The following is a 27,263-nucleotide window of genomic DNA, read 5'->3' on the forward strand; positions in this document are numbered from 1 at the left end:
ACACTGCCGACATCACCGGTACCCTTCACTGAGGACACTGTTAGCACCACAGCACTGCCATTCCATGTACTGAGGACACCGTCAGCAATCCCGCTCTGCTGACACTGTTGTCACAGTAAGTGCACTATTGGTGTATCCAACACACACACTGTATAACACACTGTATCCATGTTGGAAATTAGAAACTGAACTGCCACATGTTAGTGCCGCCCACTGTGTCACTTAGCTTAGTCAGCCAGCTAGCTGGATGCAACCTTTTGGCCTTAACTAGATGAAGCAAATAATATTTTGAGGTGGTCAAAATTGATTGGAAATGACTGGAAATAAATGTTATTGAGGTTAATTATACTGTAGGAACAAAAACAGGCCCATTTTATGTGATTTTAGCTGTTTTTATGATTTTTTTAAGAAAAAATCCAGATCCAAAACACGAAAACAAAACACGGAGGTTTTGGCAAAACCAATCCAGATCCAAAACCAGGGTAGATCCAGATCCAAAACCCGGGGGTCGGCGCACATCTCTAGTCTTTATAAGGGCTGTGCTCTGTATATAGGGGCTGTGTTGCCATGTAGGGGTCAGTTTGTATGTAATGGCTGTGTTACCCTATAGGGGGTTGTTTGTATATAAGGGCTGCGTTGCCTTATAGGGGGCTGTGTGTCTGTATATAGGAGCTGTGTTACCCTATAGGGGGCTGAGTATCTATATAGGTGCTGTATTTTTATCCTATAGGGGGCTGTGTGTATATAGGGGCTGTTTTAACCTATAGTAGGCTGTGTGCCTGTATATAGGTGCCGTGTTACCTTATAGGGGACTGTATCTGTAAATAGGGGCTATGGTACCCTAGTGGGGCTGTGGTGTTATATATAGCTGTGTGTCGTATCTAGGGTGCTGCGGTGTTATATAGTGCTGTGTTTCGGTATATAGGGGCTGCGATGTTATATACAGCTGTGTCTCGGTATATAGGGAGCTGCAGTATTATATAGAGCTGTCCGTTGGTGTATACAGGCTGTAGTAAGTCTATATATCTAAGGTGTACCATGCTGTAGGTCTGTGCTTTCTCCTATAGGTCCCAATATGTTGTTATGTTGCTGTGCTGAAACTACAGTATCTGCTGTGTCCTGAGTCCTGGATTGTTAGATATCGCTATTTCACTTGTATATATACAGCATTAGCTTTCTCATAGTGGTGCATTAGTGTGTATGTTTCTACTGCATCTTATATTGTGTATGTGTATAAGCTCCTATAGAGTGCTGGGGTAGTGTGTTTGTGTCAGGACATCACATACTGACCATACACTCGGGACATCACACGCTGACCAGACCACACAGTCAGGACATCACACACTGACCAGATCACACATTCAGGACATCACATACTGACCAGACTACACAAGCAGGACATCACACGCTGACCAGACCACAGACGCAGGACATCACACGCTGACCAGACCACAGACGCAGGACATCACACGCTGACCAGACCACAGACGCAGGATATCACACGCTGACCAGACCAGGCAGGACATCACACACTGACCAGATCACACACTCAGGACATCATATACTGACCAGACTACATAAGCAGGACATCACACGCTGACCAGGCTAAACACTCAGGACATCACATACTGACCAGACTACACAAGCAGGACATCACACGCTGACCAGACCACAGATGCAGGACATCACACGCTGACCAGATCACAGATGCAGGACATCACACGCTGACCAGACCACAGACGCAGGATATCACACGCTGATCAGGCTAAACACTCAGGCATCACATACTGACCAGACTACATAAGCAGGACATCACACGCTGACCAGGCTAAACACTCAGGCATCACATACTGACCAGACTACACACACCCATGACATCACATGCTGACCAGACCACACACAGGACATCACATACTGACCAGACCACACACACAGAACATAACCCACTGGCCTCTAGTCAAAAGGCCCCATTATGTCACATCATATCATCATTTAGTATTTCAGGCATGTTCTTAAGCTGGGTACACACTGGAGTGATTCTTCACCGTCCTCTTCCTCCACAGACCCAGACAGACCCCACCCCTATTTAAGGGCTGTTTCCAGAAATTACGCGGGCTGGTTTTACATCCCAATCCAAACCTGCGTTTCCATGCATGTTCTGGGTCACCGTCATAACACAGTCTATTTATTAAATAGGACACAAACACTTACTCTGGCGTTTTGGAGATCTATCGCTAGTTAACTCCTTCATCTATTTGCACATATTATTACCACTCCTCTCTGTTCACTGGGCACACCAACTTTGGCAGATGGTTACGCCCCTTCAGCAGGCCCCTACTTTTGCAATTCCCTGGTGTGCCCTTCATGCCCCAGCCCGACAATGAATGTACTAGTGATAAAATGTGTAAGAAGGAAATATAAAGAGAACTAAAGGCAAAGGGAAGCACACACTATAATCCTCTGTAGTGGACTGAGACTTTCAAGTAAAGATCCGCAAAGTATATTAATATAATGGAAACAACAGATTGTTGTAGAAATGTCGATGTAAATAACCAGGATAGTCCAATATCAAAGAGATAAAAGCCAACAATTCCGTATCTGTAGCCTCTATGGGATGCTATTCCATCTAGATGTATTTATGATATTCTATACCTCAGCAGCTCAATCATTCCCTCCCACAAAACAAATATGCAGAGAAATATAAATTACTTACACATTTTGTAAAATATAAAAATAAACTTTAATTAAATCATACATAACAGGAATATTCCAATCCCCTTTGATAGTCACATGATTTGCCCAATGTTGTATTATCTACAAAGACCAAGCATTCTGTTGCCATGGGAACAGCTCTGAACTCACACTAAAGAGCTCCGCACTTAGGGCCTGATTCTGACCCGCTCTCAAGCGGGTCGATGGTGGTCCAGTGCGCACTGCGCGTGCGCGAGCCCCGGAGTGAGCGCAAAAAGCACTTGCTCCTTGGCTCACTACAAAAGGGGTGGCTGTCGATGTTGATCGACAGCTCGCCCCATTTTGTAGGCGTGGCGGGGGGTGGCTTCACAAATGGAGGCGTTCCCATGCGAACGCCTGCTGTTTGTGGGCGACCCCACTGACATCACCAGTGATGTCAGTGGTAGAGCTTCCGGCTCTATTAGAGCCAGAAGCTCTCTGGGGCTTGCGGCCACGAGACCCTACCACAAGGGTCTCATCGCAAGCCCGATGGTCTTGCCATCGCGACCACCATACTGGCCCACAGCTATGCGAGCGGCCATGAGGCCGCTCCAAAAAAGAAAGAAAAAAACTCCCCGATTCAGAGCGAGCGCTCTTTCAGAGCGTCCGTCTCTGAATCAGGCCCTTAGTACTTCTCTAAAAATGTCACTACCACCTGGGAAACATCTTTCCTACAGTGGCTCCTAATGCAGACAGGAGCCCCTACATGCAAATATACAAAAATCACAATCTTTAAATGAGAGTGTAAGGGACGTGTGAGCTGGAGGATCAATTACAAGATGTGAACCCTTGACTGACTGTTCCTCCTTCTAACACCTTCCTTGTTTTTTTACCAGAGAAACTCGGAATTCCGGTGGTAATCATTTGCATGGGGGCTCTGGTTCCTGCTACCTTCACAAATATTTTACGTGGTACAGGCTGAGTCTCCCATATCCAAATACGGAATAATTTTGGCATGACTGAGATAATGAAACCTTTGATTTTTGATGGTTCAATGTACACAAACTTTGTCTAAGGCACAAATTATTAAAAATATGGTATAAAATTTCCTTCAGGCTGTGTGAATAGGGTGTAAATGAAACAAATTTATTTCAAGTATGTACACAAACTTTGCTTGAGCCACAAAATTATTGAAAATATTGTATAAAATGAGCTGCAAGCTATATGTATAAGGTGTATATAACACATAAATGCATTCTGTGTGTATATTGGGGTCCCATTCCCAAGATATTTCATTATGATATGCAATTATTCCAAAATACGGAATATTCCGTTATCCAAAATACCCCTGGTCCCAAGCATTTTGGATATGGGAGACTCAACATGTAATACAGGTTTAAGTCCCAGATACTACTAATGGTAAACTTTACACTGTCCTTAACATTGGATTCACTTAATACAATTACTAAACAAATTATCTTAATATGATTTCTTTTTTTTTAAATACTGACAAATTTACCGTACCCAAACAACAACCACAATGTCCTATTCATACATCTGTAGAGTTTTACAAAATACTGTAGGTCTCAGCTTTTTGAAAGTATCATCAATGAGCAGTTTCAATTTGAAGGAAATAGAACTCATTTAGAGATGGCCTCTTGAAGCCACTTGTCCAAAACTATTACTTGAAGCTCTCCAACTAATTTGTTTTAGTCAGAGATGACTCAAGTCTGCTTCTCTATTTATTTGGATACATAAAGGACAGGCACACAGGGAGTTACTGTTTTCATTACAATTGTAATAAAAGTTTGTACAAACTCTATACGGTATTTACAGTCATTTTTTGTTGTCTTACTTTTTGGGTCAACTTCCAATACAGAATTTCATGATCTCTAAATTAGTTGGTTATTATTGTTTTTCCACTAGTCTAGGACAAATTGGCTTTCCAGAAGATGGAGAACAATGACTGGCTAATCTCACTTAATATTGCCATGGTCATTCCACAATTAGATGATGCAGTGGATTATGTAATTACAGCTGTGTTACACGAGGGAGCATTTTTTAAAGTAGAGACTTAAGAATAATCAATAGAAGGGGCTATGCAGTAAGTCACAATAATAATAACAACAATAATAATAACTAAAAAGGTTGCTAACTACATTGCAAGTAATATATATGCTAAAGAATTACAGTGGTCAAGTCCTGGTATACTGGGGAAATATTTCACTAAGAAATTAAAGAAATAGAAGGCAAAGGCAACAATGAGAATCACAGAAGTCAAAGGGCGAGTCACAAATTTCTCAGCATATTCAAAGACCTAAGTTTATGTTTTCTTTACGTGACTTTAGTGTTCAATGCTGTGAGAAAGCCTAATGCTGGGCATACACTGCCAGATAAAATGTCTGTCAGACCGACAGACATTTTATCTGGCTGCCTGCCAGCCGCAGAGGTCGCCGGCATACACTGTGAGAGAAATCTCACAGTGTATAGCCCGACATCCGCGCTCCGCCCCCGGGGGAGGAGACATTTCCCTGTTCCTTCCGTAGGAAGGAACACAGGAAATGTCCGTCTGTCGGCTGCGCTGGGCATACACTGCCCGATGCGGCCGACAGTTTCCCGGGTAAATATCGCATCGGACGGGCATGCTGGACATTCCAGCATGCCCGACCGAGCAATATTTAACCCTCGGTCGCCCGCATACACGCTGCAATTATAGCGGCGATCCGCCGATATCGGGCGGATCGTCCCGATAATTGCAGAGTGTATGACCAGCATAAGCAATAACATGTTATTGTAAATAGTTCATAACCTGAGTAGCAATGAGTAAACATGCAGCTTTTATTATATAACAAAATAAATGCAGGAAGATGCACAACACTCACCTGTAATGTTTTGCAAGAAGAGGAGGGGAATGTTTCTTTGACAGCACAACTGAATGAAGTGCGTAGCCTGTAAATAAAAGACAGACAAAATGGCTGCCCGGTTTCAATGTGCATTTCTCCAATCCCACCATTGAAGTTGTTTTATATAGTGCTTATTCTTACAGGTAAATGCTTGCCATCCGCACAGCCAATGCCAACCCTTTAATTACCGTGATTGAGTTTAGATAACGACTTTGCCTACAGAACACATTTTGTTCACTAGCTAACTTTCCCACAACTTAATACAGATAAAGCAGCTCTGCTTAGTTATCTAAAACAAGGCATATTTTAAATGTGTATTTTATTTTTGGCGTAAAAGTCACTGCTTGTCAATGCCAAACAAGAATGGCCGAAGGCATCATATTTGCCTCATATAGCATACAACACTAATGGTAATTAATGTATACACAGATAGAAAGAAGGGATTCTCTGTGCAGAGTAGTATAAATGAATGCTCATGTGATTTGCTGATCTGACAGGGTGATATTTATCAAAGTTTGGAGAATGATAGCCTGTAAAGTGATAGATAGAAGCTGATTGGTTGGTACTTGCTCTCTCTCCAAGCCTTGGTAAATCTCCCCTATAGAATGTACAAACACAGTACAGTAACATACGGTGGAAGTTCCCTGTAGATCATACCCAATGGACAGAAAATGATTATAATGCCCATGTTGTAAATACATACATGTAACAATAATCTTGTATAAATGATATCTATATAAATGGTGAGTTCTAAAGTTATTCCTCATAATCATTGGACACAAATGTCCTCACAGCAGCGCTCATTAGGAAACTGGTCTAATATCAAAAATAATGCCCCCCACTACCAGAGCATGAAATATTTTATGATGGTGAAATTATAAATGGACAAAAGTCTGATAATAATAACTATAAGTGGTAACACATAACTGATATTCTCCCACCAACCTCCCCTCTAATTATCGCCCCAACAGCATACAGTAAGTACCCTCAATCTGTTTTCATGTCTACTCCACCAGTAATTCCCTCTACCCTGTAGTTCAGTCTTCACCTGCAAAGCATAGTGTGCCATACCAGTGATGACCTCTGCCAGACACTTGTATAGGAGGCAAGAAATGGAAGAGGAGGAGGGAAGAATGAATCACAGTGGAGGGGGGGTTACAAGGGGATGAAGAAGCAGCACACATCCACTGAAGCACAAACCAGTTAGCAGTGCAGATTGCATAACGGTGGCAGCAAATTATTTTGTGCCCTAGCTATAGCAAATTATTATGCATATCAAGTCATTTCTGTGATCTGACATGTGCTTTTGTACAGTCACAGAACAGCTTGGTGGCTTCTAATAGTCATATAATTTAGTAATTATCCCACATAAATTATTTGTAACTCAAGACTGATAACAGGAAATCAAGATGAGGCTTTGGCATCCTACAGCTGTCTAGCTGTCACAGGACTACTAGTTCCAAAGTTACCAAGTGTGTGGCTGCATTGGACACAGATCCAGCCATTAGGCAATCATGCAGAAAAATTGGACCTGAACTGTTGAGGACACTATTTACTACAGATAATAAATCTAGCCTCAATATGCCACACAGCTGCCAGGTCCTGGTGCTACTCTGCAAATGCGATGTGACTCGGACACACCAGCAGACTGTGTGGATTAATTTGATATGCGACACTTGTACAGTACATCTGTGAGCCCCTGAGTCTGACTTTGAAGCACAACGGAACTGTGAAAGAAAAGCGCTGTGGATGCTACACTGTAGCACTTTGTATACAGACTGAGGGACTCAGTTGCACACAGATTTACAAGTGCGACCTATCAAATTAATCAGCACAGTTTGCTGGTGCGTCCTAGTCACATTGTGTAGTGATTTTGAAGCATTTCTAGCAAAAAAAGAGACTCCCGATGCTAGCAGAGTCTAATGGGAACTGGTGCGCCGAGAGGGGCTTTTTGGCGTGACTGCAGCAAAGATGTATAAAGATACAGCTCTACAAGTAATGTACATACAGCCTGATGCGAGTATTATTCTTTGTTATAGAACATTTGGGACAGAGAGGCCCAATGTCTGTGTTTTGAAATACGGTGAACCACTTTTTGATCACAACTTGACCATAAATATCTTATGTCCTGGTAAGTTCCTGGAAATGTATGTGCATATTTGTTAAAGTTGTTAGAAGTTATTTGATAAATAGCAACTTATATTTCAGATTTATATTTCTATCAACTAAGAATAAATAGATTTATACCATTGAACAATCACCCTAATTATCTCTGTTAATCTGTTTCCCTCTGTGATGACTGATAACTATAAATATTGCTTCATCCAAGTGTTTGTTAAAACATATTGCATTCAATCTGTAGATTTGCTTAATATACTGCTGTTTATACTCATTTAACGTAGATAGTAAGAGTGATGCTTTATGTGACTTTATATGTGAAAGCCTTACAATGTCTGTGTGTGGATCTAAAAATGTGTAAAGAGTATGGGGGTGATGAGGGGCATCCTATTGAGACACACAATGGCTGAGGCACGATTCCGCCAAGGTGCGTACAAAGACTCACTATTGGTGGACCATCGGACATGCGCAGAATATCCAACTTACTATGGCTGCTGGTGTCACCAAAACGCCTGTTGTCGCCAATGCCCCCCTGTTACCACCCAGAAACAGCTAACAAAATTGTATGGATCTCAATTAAATTTTAGTCTGCGTCCCCTTGTGGGAAACATCGGGACGCATGTGCAGAGGTAAAACATCGGCACTTGTGTCCGATGTTATACCTGCGTCTGACTCAGAATCACTCCCTATCTCTTATTGAAACAAGTATAGTGTCATTTATAGCATTCAAAATGTTGGAAAGTTGTACAATGGTTAAAGTCAAGTCAGCTGCTAATCTCAGCTGTAAGAACCTGGCGAGACAATACTTCATTTTATTAGACAATAGGTGTACTATGATTGACAGACCGGACAGATATAATGTGCTAGTAGCGAATTGGATTCTCAGTAAAAGGCCATATACATACAGTATATGTTATATAGGTTTCAGTGGGTGTATGGCACAGCTGTTCATTCATCTAAGGAGCACAATGAGTAGGGTGACATTGTGCTCCAGTCAATAGCACACTGCTTTGTCACACACTATTTCTCATCTAAGGGCTTGTCTTGCTAAATGGCTTCTAGAGTTCCCCAGAATCCTTGAGAATCGTACCATGGCAACTAATACAATGGAAATACCTAAACAGATCAATCATTTAAATTAAACTATAAAAATTTTACAAGTTTATATAAGATAGGATGCAAATGAACCATTTTTTGTAGGTTTTGTTTAGCCAAACAGCTCAGACCCTTAAGCTGGCCACACACTAGACCAACTTTCATCCAACCAGCCAACTAGTTGATTGGTTGGAATGAAAACCTGGTAAGGTATGAAAGCAAATGACAATCAGCAATTTGCTCCCAAACGCCGGAAAATGGGCAAAAACTGTTGCTTGAACAAATTGTTTAGATCAAACATTTAACAAACTTGTCTGACCGACCATTTTCATCTGTTTTCTCGCATTTGGGAGAAAATTGCTGATCATCAGTTGCTCCCATTCCTTACCAGATTTTCATTCCAACCAAACAACAAGTTGGCTGCTTGGATGTAAGTTGGTCTAGTGTGTGGCCAGCTTTAGTGTACAAGTTGCTCAGTTATCATGGTGACCTCTAGCTCCAAAGTATCAACTGAAACTACCACCATCTAAAGTCCCATCAACCAAATAAAGCTCACACTAGCGTCAGCATATGCCCACAGGGTTGGCCAACATAAATTTTTTGCTATCTTTATTAATGGTGATAAAAAGGGTGGCAGAGAGGCAAGTCATCCTGTGAGGGGACCTCACTGTTGCAGAAGATAGGTCCACATTAAGCACAAAACCCTCAGGAAGAGAGAAGAAGAGCACTCACTCGTCTCATATGAGTTTTATTATACATGGCACATGAAAACCAGCGCGGCACTACACACACTTCTCCGTCCCATATAATGGGTACTCCAGAATAGAATGAACAGTTTTTTCGTGAGCAAAAAGCAGAAAATACAAAATGAAGAGATAGTTATCTGTTCTGCCTCAACTGTACTTCTAGATGCTCTCGTACTCTAAGCAATCATTCACAATGGCAGCTGGCTAGAGGATGCCTGGCTGTTAAATCAGAACTACATGACAGAGATGGGTGCAGCTAAACAAGTATATTTATCCTTTGAACTTGCAGAAAAGGTTCCTTTTCCTATTGTTTAGGAAGCCCACAAAGCCGCATTTGCAGCTAGATAGTATAGTAGCAGCCTGCAAGACTCTAGAGACAAGATTAGGGCACTGAAATCCCAGGACACTGATCTTACAGTGTAACCCCAGCACGCACCCTGCAAATACATAGGCCTGACAGCATTCAGGAGCCAGGAATTATTAAAAAAAAAACTGCACTGGATAAACGTCAACCACCAATTATGACAATGTGTATGTTATTTATTTTTTAAAACATCAACAGCATGTACTAAAAATGATACATTGACTAAAGATCAGTAATCAAGTATCTACAACATCACTAAAAATACATAATATAAATACAAAACTAATGCCCATTTCCTTAAGCTAATGCTGAAACATGTAAAAATAGATAATGTTGAAACATGTAAAAATAGATAAATTGTGTCTTCATATATAGACACTGTAATTAATCAGTTTGTCCAACTGAGAGGCATACATTGCCTCGCTCAACTAATTGTCGGCGCCTATCCTATTGTTGTCAACTAAATTCACAGTGGGAACCTACAAACTACCTATCTCTGCCACTCCATCAATAAAGCCGGCGGGACCCAGTAGCGGTAGTTAGCTGCAAGGGGACCGAGCATCAGAGCGGATAAATAACTGACAGCCACCCAAAGCTCCGAGCACACTGAACTACCACGCTGGCTCACAGCACCGGGAGTTAGCTGCAAGGAGACCGAACTCCAGAGCGGACAGAAAACTGACAGCTGTACTGGAATACCGCTCTGTTCTATAGCGCTGACGGGACCCTACAAAAGTCGCTTATGATAACCTATAGGACACATGAAAGTCAGGTAAAATCAGAACATTGTACATGGATAAGTTCTAACCTTTTAGAATTGACATAATGTAATATTAATTTCTTTCACAAGACATGTTTTCAGTCGTAAGATGCCCATACATGGTGCGAATAATCAGCCGATCCGACGGTTGGTACAATTTGGCTGCTTTATTGTACCGTGTATGGGCATGATATCTGATAGTGTGCGCATCCATGGGGTCGTACATCGCACACCCAGATCTTACTGCAGGTTCAGTCGATCTGGGGACGCGATGTGCGGTCCCATGCAGCGCTATGCGGGTGGGTGAAGGGGGAGCCACCGTATTGGGCGGTCGGCCACCCGATTGCATCATGTGTGGGCACCGCCCGATATGTCGGTCGTCGGATCCCCCGTCGCATCACATGGTGCATATCGCACCGTGTATGGCCAGCTTTATTCTACTCCTCTGTTATGCTTCCAAGTTGGACACACTGATTAATTACAGTGTATATATATATATATATATATATATATATATATATATAAAGACACAATTTATCTATTTGCACGTGGTTCAGCATTAGCTCAAGGAAATGGGCATTAGTTTTGTATTCATATTATGTATCGTTTTAGTGATGGTGTAGATACTTGATTACTGAGCATTAGTCATTGTATCATTTTTAGTACATGCTGTTGATGTTTTAAAAAATAAATAACATACAGATTGTCATAATCGGTGGTTGACGTTTATCCAGCGCAGTTTTTTTTATAAATCCTGATATTAGCTTGTGGAGTTAGCAATGACTTCCTTTTTTTCAACGGCAGCAGGATATTTTGTATCACAGGTGAGAATCAGGCGCTGGTGAGATCCTGTTAAGCATTTAGGAGCCACCTTACTGCCCTTCTCTCAACTAAAGCAGAAATCCCCTTCAAATGGTTACAGCAAAGGGTCTGGTGAGCACCTTACTGGCCAATCAGTCACGTAGTCATATATTTGCTATCAAACCCAGAGCTAATGGATATCCAACTGCACTATGAATGCACACGAGTTCTGCTTGTTTTACTCCTAATTTTCAAGCATGTTTGCCTGATGCTACAAAGCACGCAGGGGGTGATTCTGAGTTGGATGCAGGGCACCTGATGTCTGTGAGGCACCACGCATGTATCCTGATGGTTGCCGATGGAGGACACAGAAAGGCGGAACTGCTACAGCAACTGCGTCCACCTCAGAATCAACCCCTCAGTGGCTATGAAAGCTTACTTACACTTCTGTCTCCTACACAAATTGTCTTCTTCAGGTGGCTTCACTATATAAGAGAGATCATGCACAAAGAAATCCTCAAGATGAAAAAATATTGACCCATCCTATGACGGGTTCACTGCTCTGTATTATATATAATATAATCATATATATAAAATTAATTGGTCTGTTTGTTTGTTTATTTGTCTGTCTGTCCGGTTATGCATTCGACGCAAGGTGGTCCAGTTGGATCCTGGCCAGGTTTACACACAGAGCTTACACTCTGCTTGGTACTTGCCTTTTTTGCGGACTCTGAGAAAAGAACACCATTGTTTCCAATAATACCAACTGGATAGCCAAATATTCTGGCAAAACCTTGAACATGAAAGTAAAAGCATCATTTTAATAAAAGTCAACCACAATACCATTAAAAAAGAGGAAAATTATTTAATTAGAGAAATTAGGTTTGATAGGTTTTGTTTGCTGGTCACATAGAAAATACTTCTTTATTGATAAAAGTGCACAATTTAGTTTTCTTCTTTGCTACTGTACTCTTACTTAAGCTGGCCATACACCTTATGATCATCTGTCCAACCATCCAACTAGTTGGATGGTTGAAACTAAAACCTGGTAATGTATGGGAGCAAATGACAATCAACCATTTGATCCCAAATGCTGAAAAATGGACAAAAACAGTCGCTCAGACAAACTGGTTAAATCAAACAGATTTAACCAAAAATGGACCGTTTTCCGGCGTTTGGGACCAAATGGTCAATTGTCATTTGTTCCCATACATTGCCAGATTTTCGTCACTAATTAAGATGGTTGGAAAATCTTAGAGTGCATGGCCAGCTAAACTGACACAATAATACCATAATTGAGGAAAGACTTGAGTAATACAAAGTAAATTCAAAGTAGGCGCATGCACGCAGGTGTGATTCCCAAATTAATTAAGCAAGTCATAGGCTCAGGATTACATATAAAATTTGGGTAGCCAGTTGTCCAAAATGTTGTTTGGCATAGCTAGAGGATGAGCCCTCAGTGACTTTGAAATATAAAAAATTGTTGGGGCAAGATTGACCAGACCTAAAGCGATGAGGGCTGCTCAACACACTGAACAAGTGAGAGTGACTCAGGTGATGTCAAAGTCAAAGAATATATATAACCAACTAGAGGAGGGCCACCATGAGTCTATTATATTTTACAGCAGTGTCTGGGAGAGCTTCATCATAGAGCAGATTGAATTTCTAATTAAGATACAGATACTTTAAAAATAATATAGTTTCAGTCTGTGTAACAATTTTAAAAGACGTGGATTCAAACAGAATTTATCAGGTTCTTGCCATAGAGCTCTTGGTGAACTCAAAGTCAGAATGGTGTGGCTAGTGGCTGATGGGGGTGGATGGTTGCAGATAAAGGAGAGTGAAGGTGGTTGATGATATGATGGAATACCAATAAATAGATCACAAAGATCAATAATAATAAAGTTAAGGTGGTCATGTGAGGTTATAGGACTGAAAGTTATAATAAAAAATAGGAGAAGATGAGAGTGGAAATATAATAGTAAGTTGGATAGGAGAGGATAAAGCATAAGTTCAAACATTGGAGATCACAGAGTGGGACAGGGATGTGGAAGTGACACACTGGGGCTGTGGCTATGTCCCCCAGACAGTTGTGGCCATAAGCTTGGTGGGTGTTTGTTTTTCAACAAAATACTATTTTTCATGCTGCACGTCATGGAGACACATGCCTCCACAGCGTCTGGCAGTGCAATACCGCCCAACCCATCTAAAGGTATGTGATAATGGGACAGTCCTTCAAAATCGGGACTGTTCTGCCAGAAGCGGGATGTTTGGGAGGTATTGGTAAGGCAGTTGTATAGTCATATGGTGAAAAAAACTTAGAATAGAGAAAATGTGGGTAAAGTACGTGGTGGGGGTGAAATGTCTGTGTCATTTTCTAATCTGAATTGGTTCATTTGTGATGGGTGATAACTAGAAGATAGGGATTGTGTGAATAGGAAAAATGGATAATGTAGGTATGAGAAATGTGGTAGTTCGCAATATTAATGACAAGTGATTAAGTAGAGTAAGGACAGTAAAAAAAATTGAGATTATCGATACTTTTTTGGTTATTTATATTGGTATTCAATCCATCAGATCATCAGCCATCTTCACCCCCCCTGCACCAAAACACTGCCATTGTCCCCATGAAACCTCTACCCTTACCACTCTGGGCATCTAATATGTTAGTACCCCAAGACTCCACAGACAATTATATCATTCTTGAGCAATGAAATAAATAACTACTCAGAGACTGAAAGCCATATTCATCATCATCAAACCTGTAATAAAGAAGATCTCTCGAATATCTCCTTGTTTAGAAAACTATCCCAAATATGTTCACACTCCCCATACTGAAGTATGGGGATGTTAAAATTGTGTGATCCATCAAACACCGAAAATACATTATGTTCAGAGTTTGAAAGTGAAACTGCCATCTTCAGATAGTGTTTCCGGCAGCTTGTGTAGCAGCGTGTGCAGCGGAGTGATCTGTTCAGATCACTCACACTGTGCTGCTCGCCCCTCCACAGCCTGTCCACCTGAACGCTGCTGCAGTCTGTCCCGGTATCCTCTGTCCCCTGCCTCAGTCCACTGGTCGCTGCCTCAGTCCTTTACTTAGCTAAGAAGACTCTCCATTCTATGTCTTGAAGGTGCGGCTCCTGCTCCACTCTGGTGACAATCATCGAGCAGAGGGCTGGATTTCTATAAACAGGAGGTGTAAATTATCACTAGTCTGAAAAGATGTCTCCGCAAAAGTAGGCACTTTTCAGAAGTGATTATTTTATTATAGACAAAAAGACGAATTAAACTATTGTTTTGTAATTGTAAAATGTAGAATTAAAATGTTCTCATTTTACAATTTTTATATGATGAATAGAGCCCTTGGTGACCTAGCAGTGGAAGAATAGTCTCTTAAGCTTTGAACATCTTTCAAATATCCCACAGGTTTTATTACATTTAGCCAGTTTACCTGTCATGTATACAGATTTTAGTATGTGATCCTTTCCATCTAATTTGCTCAAAGACAGAACTATTCTATAAACAATTAATAAATATAGAAGTTGGATTTAGTTTCAGATAACAGGCTAGTCCTCACTAGTGCATACTGTATACCTGTTACTAACGTATCTCCATAAAGTGCCTTGAACTCATCAAATTTGCTTCCATCCACAACCCTGGCAATCACCTATAAAAGAAACAATGTACATGAAAAGTGGAACTATAGTGACTGTATACACGCACACTGGAGACAATTTACTAACCAGAAAATTCTGTGCAGACCCTTTGGGTGACAATTAGAAGTACATTACACATTATAGGAATGAGCATAGTTCACAGCTGTGAATATGAAAGCACCTTTACAAGCCCCTGCTTACCAGTACTTTTAACCACTTAACTGGCTAATATTTTTTCCCAAAACTCTCAGAATTGTTTTTTTTTTATATTATAGAATGAGGTCAAAAACATCTTTTACATACTTGCCAACTCTCCCTGCTTGTGAGGGAGACTCCCTGGAATAGTAGAAATCTCTCTGTCTCCCTGAAGAGTCTAGTAATCTCCCTGATTGCACTTTACCCCCATTATGGTGCACAACTACTGAGGGCATTGCATAATGGGCACAGCCACAGGGGGCATTGCATAAAGGGCACTACTACTGAGGGCATTGCATAAGGGGCACTACTACTGGGGGCATTGAATAAGGGGCACTACTACAGTGGACATTGCATAAGGGGCACTACTACAGTGGGCATTGCATAAGGGGCACTAGAACAGTGGGCACTGCATAAGGGGTACTACTGTGAGCATTGTGTATAAGGGGCACTATTGTGTGTCGTAACTAAATAAGGGACACTACTATGTGGTGTAATGTAAATAAGTTTGTGCTGTTGTGTGAAGTAATTTGAATTGGGGATACTATGTGTGATTTTGCAGGACAGACCCCCACGTCCCTTGCTGTGAGGTCACGCCCCTTTTTTTGCATACCACGCCCCCGTTTTTGGCTCGGTAGATCACGAAAAGTTTAAAGTTTTAAAACTAAATCACAGAGTCCAAAAGTTTGGCCACCCCTGCAATACATTAAATAGTGCAGCATGGTGGTAAGATGCAGGGCAATGTATTTTGGCAAGGACGATCCAAACAGACAAAATAGGGGAGAGTTATCTTGCCTAGGGCACCGTGGGGTCTTAATATGAATCTGCAAGGAAAATGCAAATAATGGTGGCAGCAACTGAAGTTTTATATCCTTTATTGCAATGTAAAAAAACAACAAACAAATTTAAATATGAACTATTAGACTACACTGCTATGACAATGGTTTCAGAAAATCCAATGCATAAAGAATAATCTGAGCTGGGTTCCAGGCTTCATTGTTAAATTATATACTATTTCACAACCATGATGATAAAAGAAATTATGTTTTCTATAAAGACAGATTTATGATTTTTAACAGCACCGCATAGGAAAATATAATATTTGAATGTTTATGGAGGCTTTTTATTTTGTTTTGCCATTACTGTATGAAGTAATGAGCAATTTACAGGATGTGGCAGAGTGACCAATTGATTAGTTAGTAAATTACACACTTCAGAACATCAAATGACCACTATTTCATTATGGATATTATTTATTCCTTTTACCAAATAACGGGATCATACGCAAATACATATCCACCAACCATCTCTTCCCTCAGTCACTGCAAGGAGCCCTGATAAACTGAACATGGAGGTAAATGTAAAGGAAGCAAGGTAAACGAGAAAGGGACCATTTTTTTAATGAAGTGGATTATATCTTTGTGTATTCCAAATTGTGTAAACATGGTCTAAAACATCCCAGATAATAGACGCTACACATTTACATTGATTTCTTCAATGTTCTTATATACTTTAACCAGGGATGCTTTTGAAGTCATCTTAACTTAAATACACAGCGACTGCTCCCTCCCTCGTCTGAAAGATTGTAATTACCAGCGTCAGCAAGTGTTGCGAAATAAAATTAACAGCTCAGTGACATTAATAGAAATATTCACCCGCAGGCTATACATACAATAACCTAATAGAAAATTGAGGGCTATAAATCTACAAAAGCTTTGAAACACAGTTTCCTCTGTTCATAAGTGATCCAGCAGGGGGCAGACAGTGGCGATAAGATAATGAGTTTGTGTAGACAGCAGCAGGGACATGGGAGGAGAACCTGGTATGAGCTGTACCACTTGTGTATGCAGAGTTTTCAAGCAGTGCTGCAGATTAATCCTAAATGACACAAAGGGACGGCAGGGTTTATTTCATCCTTTTCGTATAAGTCTTGCCCTGTAGGACTTGCATTAAGCAGTGACATATTTTTACGCCTAGTTAAGAGTTTATATAGTTTACACAGTTTGCAATACATAATGTATAAAACATACTGACTTGGGTCTTGTACAGTAAATATTTACCTGCATGGCTTATCACGGACTAAAATACTAGTGAATGGCATTATTTATAATGCAATAATCAGTAAACACAGTACAGTAATAACCTCACATAAATAACAGTGATAACTAGATAGATGTGCAAAATTCAGAGTCTCCCAGATGAAGGTACAAAGAAAATCAACAGCTAGATATTACATGTAGGAGAGACACCTTATATTAATATTGTGTACGTCTTATGCATGACTTTAAGGTGAAGTACAGTTGTTAAGATCCCTGTTCTCGTGTGTTTTCTGGGAGCACCTGTAACCAGAAGCAGAGAGCAACATTGCACTGTGACCTTGGAGAGCCGGAGGAAAACGTCCATCCAGGCCTCTCCCACAGAGCTCAATGGAAGCAAGCAATAGCCCTATGGAAAAGGATTAGACAGTGCCCTCTGCATCTGAGACAGTTTATAAAGTTGTAGAAAGACACAGGTTCATCAACACTTATAAATTACAATGTTGTTGAACAAGTGTGACAGTAGCATATCTAACCTCCCCAGGAGAAAACAAAAATTCCCTGGGTCAATCACCTGCATAATCTCAGCTTCAAATTATAACTACAATAGATGCCGATTCTTGTAAGAAAGGCATGTGATCCATTTCTAAAGTCTATCCATGAAGCTCCCTGATATCCCCCTTCCTACTCACGGTCAGCCAGTCATGTACAGAAGATGATAAATTGAAATGTATCCACATACCTATCCTCAAATCAGGTTGGGTATGGGTTCCCGGCAGTCGGGATGCTGCCGGACAGAATACAGACAGCGGCATTCTGACAGTCAGAATCCAGACACCCATAGGTAAGTATACTACCACTAACCCCTACCCAAACGCTCCCTCCCCGGTGCCTAAACCTAACCTCCCCAACTAGTGCCTAAACCTAACCTCCCCCGCTAGTGCCTAAACCTAACCTCCCCAACTAGTGCCTAACCTAACATCCCCCCTAGTGCCTAAACCTAACATCCCCCTAGTGCCTAAACCTAACATCCCCCCTAGTGCCTAAACCTAACCTCCCCAACTAGTGCCTAAACCTAACCTCCCCAACTAGTGCCTAAACCTAACATCCCCCTAGTGCCTAAACCTAACCTCCCCCGCTAGTGCCTAAACCGAAGCTCCAACTCCCTGCATCCTAAACCTAACACTCCCCTTAGAGCCTAACACTAACCCCTAACCCTAAACTTAACCCCTGATACTTAACTTCGGGATGCCGGCGGTCAGGATACTGGAGTATTTAGACCGTCGACATCCCGCACACCAAGATGCTGACTACATCCCACACACATCATGCCAAAAAGTCCCTTATATCACGCCACAGACTTTGCTACTTAGCTGCACTAGAACACTAATGCTAAATACCTAGTACACAGTAAGCAAAGCAAGATGTATAACTGAGAAAAAAGTAGCACAATGTAGGAAAAGTAGCATAATGAAGGAAATAGTAGCAAAGTTGAGAAAAAAGTACACAATCCAGGTTAAACAGGCAAAAGACAGGTCCGGTACAAGTGACCCTCGCCATGATCATTATGCTTAGTCTGCGACTTATAAAAAAACTCCTTTGCAACAAAATAACTAATCCTTAGTACCTAGTACACTATTTGCGAACTAAGAGGCGAAAATGAGGAAAAAAGAGCACAATGAAGGAAACCGTAGCAGGAAAAATTGATAAGGTTGAGAAAGAAGTATGCAGCACAGGAATCGCGCCATCTGGCGCAGAAGGGACACACCTGTAAGCAGCGTGTACAACTTTATCTCCAATTATACTCTCCAGTATAACCAAATATTTTAGCTAGGTGCATTATACAGATTACATTTTATGCAAACAACTACATTGTCCTGTAATGTATTAAATGGAACCAGTTATATCAAATTACTTGTTCAGTTGTTATAAATGTTCCTACCTCTCGGACATCAAAATTCTTTTTTAAATTGTCACCAACAACTCCATAAAGTTCATCTGCTGGAAACAGTGGATCTTCGGGAGTTTCTATAGTTACCTACATGTTTTCAATTAACAAAATAAAAATATCAGCATTATAATGATCAAGCAAAATTCACTAGTTTCTGAATTAAAGTTAAAATATCATCATAAAGGGCACATCATGTATTTTTTAAGAAACATATACCAGAATAAATCTACTTTTTTGTTCCAAAAAAAGAGATTACACATTGGCATGTCTCGAAAGCCCATATGTATCAACATGTCGAGTTCTGTTTGTAACTTGGCGTGATTCAGCAAGGAACGTAGTTACTAATATGCACGCAATTGACCAATTGTTGTGTTCTGTGCATGCATCGCAGTGAACGTGCGCAAACCGGTCACTGCAATCAGGACTGGGATCACAGAGGCTACACAGACCCATCGCACAGTGATTGACAGGTAGTGCCATTTGTAGGTGGTGACAGGGGGGGGGGGGGGTAGCGGCAAAATGTAGGCGTGCCAGTGCGTGTATAAATTATCCACAGTGATGGCATACGCAACCTGAGGTCTCATAGCGTGCGTGGAAGTTAGCAATTTCTGAGTAAGGTCAGAGCTTGTGCAATTGTGCGTGAGGCTGAGATTGTACTCGATTGCACCGATGATTTCGCAGTCTTGCTAAACATTATGGATGTATGCTAAAAAAGGTGGGCGTCCTTGTGTAGTGCTGTGAGGGAATAGTGATCGCAATGGATTAGCATACTATCGCAGCTGAACTGCGTGCGCAATCGCTATTGCATACGCAGTTGTGTTCCGTAGTGAATCAGGCCCTTTGTACAAAAGTCAGGTTAGTTGCTCCAATAATACAGAATATTTGTGAAATAGAAATCACTGGATACCATAAAACGATCATACATTTCTTATGTTAAAAAGCCCCTGACAGAACAAGACTTTATAAAGGTAACAACAAAAAAAGAATTTATAGGACTTCTGCATCTTACATTTAGCTTCTTTTTATAGTTCAAGCTTCTCACGGATTTCCGAGCCAGGTGAAGGGCATGGCTGTCATCCAACGCAAAGTGATCGGTGACACCAGACTTTCTGGTTTAAACAAAAAAGGTTACATGAAAACACTTTCATTTCTGATCACTCCTAAATGTAAACATTTTGTTGTAGCTACAGCAGATGTTTTAAAGAGCATTTTGAATACTTTGTCAAAAAAAAACTCATTGTGTCATATTTAATAAAAATATATATACACAGTGATAGTGTTGTTTTCATAAATTGGGGGATAAAAATTATCAAGATGAGCTTTGATACTGAACGAATTCTTAAATCATAGAATTGTAAATTATTCATACTGTATGTCCCACATTTAAAATTGTATAATCTCAACAAATACGTTTGTTTGCTACTTGAAGGGAATCCTCTACTCACTGTGTGCAGGTTTCTAATAGAGGATCTATTTGTGAGTGTTAATCTGTATACGTATGTATTGTTTAACATTATGTGCAGCCCTCACATTATATTCATACAGATCAACTGACTGACAGAATGTTGGCCAAAGCTATAGAGGAAAACCAGGAACTTCAGTTTGTTTTTAATGTCTTTGCTTTATACGTGAATTCATAATATTTGGCCACGCCAGACATCAACTTTAATACAGCAAATCTCTCCGCAGAATGTGTGCTTCAGAGACGTATACACACCGAGCAGATTGCTCAGGGGAAATTAATAATTGAATGTACTGGTGACAACAGCTGAGCTACGAATTTAAGTATAGAAACACTGAGCAAGCAGCCCCAGTATAATGTGATTGTGGTTCTATAAAATAATTACTAATTGCATTATTTTACCACATTGAACTCCCCAAATTATACTGTATACTGAGAACAGACTTCATAAAACAATTCACACTAGGATATGATCCCTTAGGAATAATTGTATTATTTGAACAAATAACTCTGTATTGTCTCTGGAGCTCGAATTACATTATGTTTTAGACTTCGACAGCCAAAGCGGTGTTTAATGAAAACACTCGGAGTTGAGACCCGTAAGTGGTTAAAATGGAATTACTATATAACCCAAAGCAAAATGCACTTAACTAATAAATACTGATGGTGTCACTTATCTTGTGATATTGTGTTGCCAACATTCTTCTATTTTTTCTCTTTCTACCCCACCACTATATTTGTCAGGACCACTTCTTTGTACCCCACCACTATATTTGTCAGGACCACTTCTTTGTACCCCACAACTATATTTGTCAGGACTACTTCTTTCTACCCCACCACTATATTTGTCAGGACCACTTCTTTGTACCCCACAACTATATTTGCCAGGACCACTTCTTTGTACCCCACAACTATATTTGTCTGGACTACTTCTTTGTTTCCCACTACTATATTTGTAAGGACTACTTCTGTGTATCTCACCACTATATTTGTAAGGACTACTTCTTTGTACCCCACCACTATATTTATAAGGACTACTTCTTTGTACCCCACCACTATATTTGTAAGGACTACTTCTTTGTACCACACCACTATATTTATAAGGACTACTTCTTTGTACCCCACCACTATATTTGTCAGGACTCCTCCTTTCTACCCCACCACTATATTTGGCAGGACTACTTCTTTGTACCCCACCACTATATTTGTCAGGACTACTTCTTTGTACCCCCACTACTATATTTATCCAGACTACTTCTGTGTATCTCACCACTATATTTGTAAGGACTACTTCTGTGTATCTCACCACTATATTTGTAAGGACTACTTCTTTGTACCCCACCACTATATTTGTCAGGACTACTTCTTTGTACCCCACCACTATATTTATAAGGACTACTTCTTTGTACCCCATCACTATATTTGTAAGGACTACTTCTTTGTAACACACCACAAAAGTTATAATTACTACTTCTTTGTACCCTACCACTATATTTGTCAGGACTACTTATTTCTACCCCACCACTATATTTGGCAGGACTACTTCTTTGTACCCCATCACTATATTTGTCAGGACTACTTCTTTGTACCCCCACTACTATATTTGTCCAGACTACTTCTGTGTATCTCACCACTATATTTGTAAGGACTACTGTGTATCTCACCACTATATTTGTCAGGACTACTTCTTTGTACCCCACCCCTATGTGTGTCAGGGCTACTTCTGTGTATCTCACCACTATATTTGTCAGGACTACTTCTTTGTACCCCACCCCTGTGTGTGTCAGGACTACTTCTTTCTACCACACTACTATATTTGTAAGGAATACTTCTTTGCACCCACTACTATATTTGTCAGGACTACTTCTGTGTATCTCACCACTATATTTGTCAGGACTACTTCTTTGTACCCCACCCCTGTGTGTGTCAGGGCTACTTCTTTGTACCCACCACTATATTTGTCAGGACTACTTCTTTGTACCCCACCACTGTATTTGTCAGGACTACTTCTTTCTACCACACTACTATATTTGTAAGGAATACTTCTTTGCACCCCACTACTATATTTGTCAGGACTACTTCTGTGTATCTCACCACTATATTTGTCAGGACTACTTCTTTGTACCCCACCCCTGTGTGTGTCAGGGCTACTTCTTTGTACCCACCACTATATTTGTCAGGACTACTTCTTTGTACCCCACCACTGTATTTGTCAGGACTACTTCTTTGTACCCCACTACTATATTTGTCAGGACTACTTCTGTGTATCTCACCACTATATTTGTCAGGACTACTTCTTTGTACCCCACCACTATATTTGTCAGGACTACTTCTTTCCACCACACTACTATATTTGTAAGGACTACTTCTTTGTACCCCACTACTATATTTGTCAGGACTACTTCTGTGTATCTCACCACTATATCTGTCAGGACTACTTCTTTGTACCCCACCCCTGTGTGTGTCAGGGCTACTTCTTTGTACCCACCACTATATTTGTCAGGACTACTTCTTTGTACCCCACCACTGTATTTGTCAGGACTACTTCTTTGTACCCCACTACTATATTTGTCAGGACTACTTCTGTGTATCTCACCACTATATTTGTCAGGGCTACTTCTTTGTACCCCACCACTATATTTGTCAGGACTACTTCTTTCCACCACACTACTATATTTGTAAGGACTACTTCTTTGTACCCCACTACTATATTTGTCAGGACTACTTCTGTGTATCTCACCACTATATCTGTCAGGACTACTTCTTTGTACCCCACCCCTGTGTGTGTCAGGGCTACTTCTTTGTACCCACCACTATATTTGTCTGGACTACTTCTTTGTACCCCACCACTATATGCTTCAGGACTTCCTTCTCATAGGCACAATGAGTGACAGGAGTTGAGTTTGGGAGGATAACACTGTTCTTATGGTAATTCACACTGCACATACTTACATCATCTGCCTTTATGATTAACACATAGATGTTTGTCGCCAAACACAGAAATGCACATCCATGGCTACTGATGCAGTTTTGTTATTTATACTCATGTCCCTATTAATGGCTTTAAGTCTAGTATGGTTAATGGCTTTAAGTCTAGTATGGTTATTTCTACTCAGCTTCAGTGTCTACCAGTAGCAATAACTCTCTCATGGGTTAGCATCCAATAGTTTCACTGTTCTTACTGTAATGAACCCTTTTGTCTGCTGTTAAGTAAATCACTGTTCTTTCAAGTGCAAGGGCTGAGCCAGTACTTTTTAACACCAACTTCTGTATCATTTATAAGAGATCTGACTGCATTTGTCCCATGACTGGGCCTGAGGTGCATCACTAATATATGTAGTCCAATTACAGTATGAATCATTAATTACAATTCTGTGTTCTACCAAGTACATGTAGTATTTTCTAGATCAATAGTATCTGACTTATACACTAAGCGTTTGTGAAGCATAATGTGAAAGACTTTTACAAAATCTAAAAATGCCTTGTCCCCTGACAATCCACTGTAAAGTTCTGGAAGCTCACTTCCTAATAAGATACATATAGATTTCCTTGACACAATTGATCTCTCATAAAACGATGTTGGCTATGCCAGAAAATGTTATTTGGTAGATTTTAATTCAGTGTGGCTAAAATAGCAGTTATAAAACTAGTAAAATGGATCACTACAGCGCGGGCAAACTCGGCCCCTTCCCCACTATATTTACCGGGCCCCCTCTTCTCTACTGCATGATGGCTGTTCCAGAGCTGCGAGAATGCAACAACTCCCACTGCACATGTCAGAGACATGACAGCCATCCTACATTATTATAAAGACTAGTATAACCTCAATCCCCCTGTGCTAACCCCCCTCCGGTCTCAGCTCCAGACTCACTGTTCCTTTGTCCTTTCCCCCTCATATTTATCCTGGTGGCCAATCCTTCTCTTCCAGGTCTGTCCTGTCTCCCTGGCTCGCAGTATGTCCACAATTCCTCATCTCTTTACGTGTGTCATTAAAACGGCAGAGCTTTTCCGAAGGAGGAATAATTCAGTGCAAAATGTTACCTGCAGTGCAGATCAGCTCCTCCTAAATCTTCTGCTGATACTTGTTCCCCTGTAGCTGCTTTCACCTGATAAACACAAAATTCTAAAATGATCTTAAGATAAAATAAGTATATTTTGGTCACCACATATAATGCAAGCTGGGTACAGGTACAATGGGAAGATTAACAAATCATCACTGCTTCCGAGGAACTGCACAGTAATTCCAGTAGTTTAGTGAATTTTCTATATGGACCATAAATTAATTTCTATACAGTGATTATATATAGGATGGGGAATCATTTGGTCTGGCCCTCTGAGCTTTTTTGGCTAGCCTCATCTGGCTAGGGTGCCTAGAACAGCTCCCGGAGCATCATCAGGATGCTCCGGCATTGCTGTAATCACCAGCGATTGTGGCCCCGCCCCGTGTGATGTCACACGGAGGGGGCGTGGCCTGCACCGGGCCCACAAATAATATTGTATATATCAAAATGGCCCTTGGCAGAAAAAAGGTTCCCCATCCCTGATATACAGTATATGCCCCTCTTTATATTCTCTTCCGTAATGTAAACTATCAAGGATCCAACAGCCTTTTTTTCGCAATAAAAATCTTCCATAATCCCTATTAATTTAGTTGCCCTCCTCCACAGCCTTCTCCAATTCCAAGACATTCTTTTAGTGAATTTGCACAAAAAAGCACATTTCTAGCTTAGAAATATCATGCACACTATGCCTTAGTGATGCTCATACAAGTATTCTTGGGCCATAATAACCATATGAGCTTTAAGACATCGGAACCCTTTAGCTTCACACAGGTTGAAAAGCTGGATGAGCGCAAAGTCAGTCAACACTCGAGACGATTGAACTGGCCACATATCTATTTTTGGATCAGTTCCACAAAATTGCTCCTAAAATGTAAAAGATCGAATTTAACAAAATGTAAAAAACAAAAACTTTGCAGATAGATAAAATAGATTTTCTCACATTTTGAACCATATAGCTAATTTTGTTCAATTTCGCTGTGATTTTTAATTGCAAGCGGAAAACTCCTGGATTGGGCGCAATCTGAAAAAAATATTTAAAATACCTTTGTATTAAATTAATTCAATATTTAAATGAGGGTTCTGGAAATTAAAAAAAAAACTATTTGAACCTCAAATGTGTGGGGCTCAGCAAATGGCATCAGCGATTGCAAATTTCAATGCAGTGAAATTGAATCTCCGCTAAATTTTGGAGGCCCACATCCAAATACAGTCACAGACAAATGAGGGTAAATAAGTCCAACAACAGCATATAGGGTGAGGAGTACATCTGCAAAACGACAGGCTGAAATGACATACGGTATTTCTAAAGACAGATTAAAAGGGAAAGGGGATGCCAGAAGTCTTGATGCAACTATTATTTTTTTTAAAAGAGGTCACTGTGTTTATTTTTTTGTGTTTTTTTTTTTTTAAGTGACCAGCTGCAAATGTGTGTGTAACTTAAGACAGGAGCTGACTTTCCACCAGAGGTTATTTAGACTGTACAGCATCTCCCAAAGAGACCATCTGGTGACAGAGATGCTAGAATGGGGGATCCACGGTGACAGATTACCTATTGTAGTCCTCAAGCCACAGCTCCCACGCACTAACATCACAGAGGAAGACAGACGTTTGTTACAGTCACGGTCACCTAGCCCCCAGCACGAACCCACTCTCCCTGTACTGACTCAGAAAATGATTGAAAACTTCCTCAAAGTGATTGGTGCCTTAATTTCTTTCTACACTTCACCATCTGCCAGCAAATTCCACCCAACTAGCTATTTCATAAAGAATGCAAAAAGACAAAACAACAAACATAGGAATGCAGGAAATATCATTTTTAAATAGGTTGTGTAAAATAATATAGATTTGAAGCTTGCATTACATTTTTATTGGAAATTAAAGAATACATTTAATTAAATGTATTCCTTTGTGCCTCAGCAAAATTATGAAGTATGTTAGCCTACAGATGACATTTGACTGATGGCAACATCTCTTCCTGGGGGTATAAATAGTGGCTTCTTATATTTTGTATAGGGCAACTCCTTAAAATGAGAGGGTTCAGACGTGTGAAATCTAGAGTTATGGTAAACTTACCTAGATAACTCCTTTTCTTCGAGGTCCATAGGGTCCACACGGATAGCATGGGGAATATTATGGTTGGAAGACCAGGCACCAAACAGTTAAAGCTTTGGCTCCCAGAATGCCCCGGGTCCTCCTCCATATACAGTACCAGTCAAAAGTTTGGACACGCCTTCTCATTCAATGGATTTTGTTTATTTAAATTATTTTCAACATAGTAGATTAATACTGAAGACATCAAAACTATGAAAGAACACATATGGAATTATGTTGTAAACAAAAAAGTGTTAAACAAATCAAAATATGTTTTATATTTTACATTCCTCAAAGTAGCCCCCTTTTGCTTTGATGACAGCTTTGCACACTCTTGGCATTCTTTCAACCAGC

The 27,263-nt window shown here is 40.5% G+C and overlaps 1 protein-coding gene across 1 annotated transcript in view; it reads right to left on the reverse strand.

Annotated features, from left to right (window-relative positions):
* Positions 1-27,263, reverse strand: part of MCCC2 (methylcrotonyl-CoA carboxylase subunit 2) — a 64,573-nt gene that overhangs the window by 14,489 nt on the left and 22,821 nt on the right. The window contains exons 8-13 of the mRNA XM_088443765.1: positions 24,799-24,863; positions 20,305-20,404; positions 19,287-19,382; positions 15,052-15,124; positions 12,174-12,250; positions 5,553-5,619 (exon numbers count right to left, since the gene is read on the reverse strand). Of these exons, the coding sequence (XP_088299891.1) occupies positions 5,553-5,619; positions 12,174-12,250; positions 15,052-15,124; positions 19,287-19,382; positions 20,305-20,404; positions 24,799-24,863 (478 nt within the window). The remainder of the gene's footprint in view (positions 1-5,552; positions 5,620-12,173; positions 12,251-15,051; positions 15,125-19,286; positions 19,383-20,304; positions 20,405-24,798; positions 24,864-27,263) is intronic.

This window comes from Taudactylus pleione, unplaced genomic scaffold (genome assembly GCF_031769625.1).
Source record: "Taudactylus pleione unplaced genomic scaffold, aTauple2 ptg000333l, whole genome shotgun sequence".
Classification (NCBI taxonomy): Eukaryota; Metazoa; Chordata; class Amphibia; order Anura; family Myobatrachidae; genus Taudactylus; species Taudactylus pleione.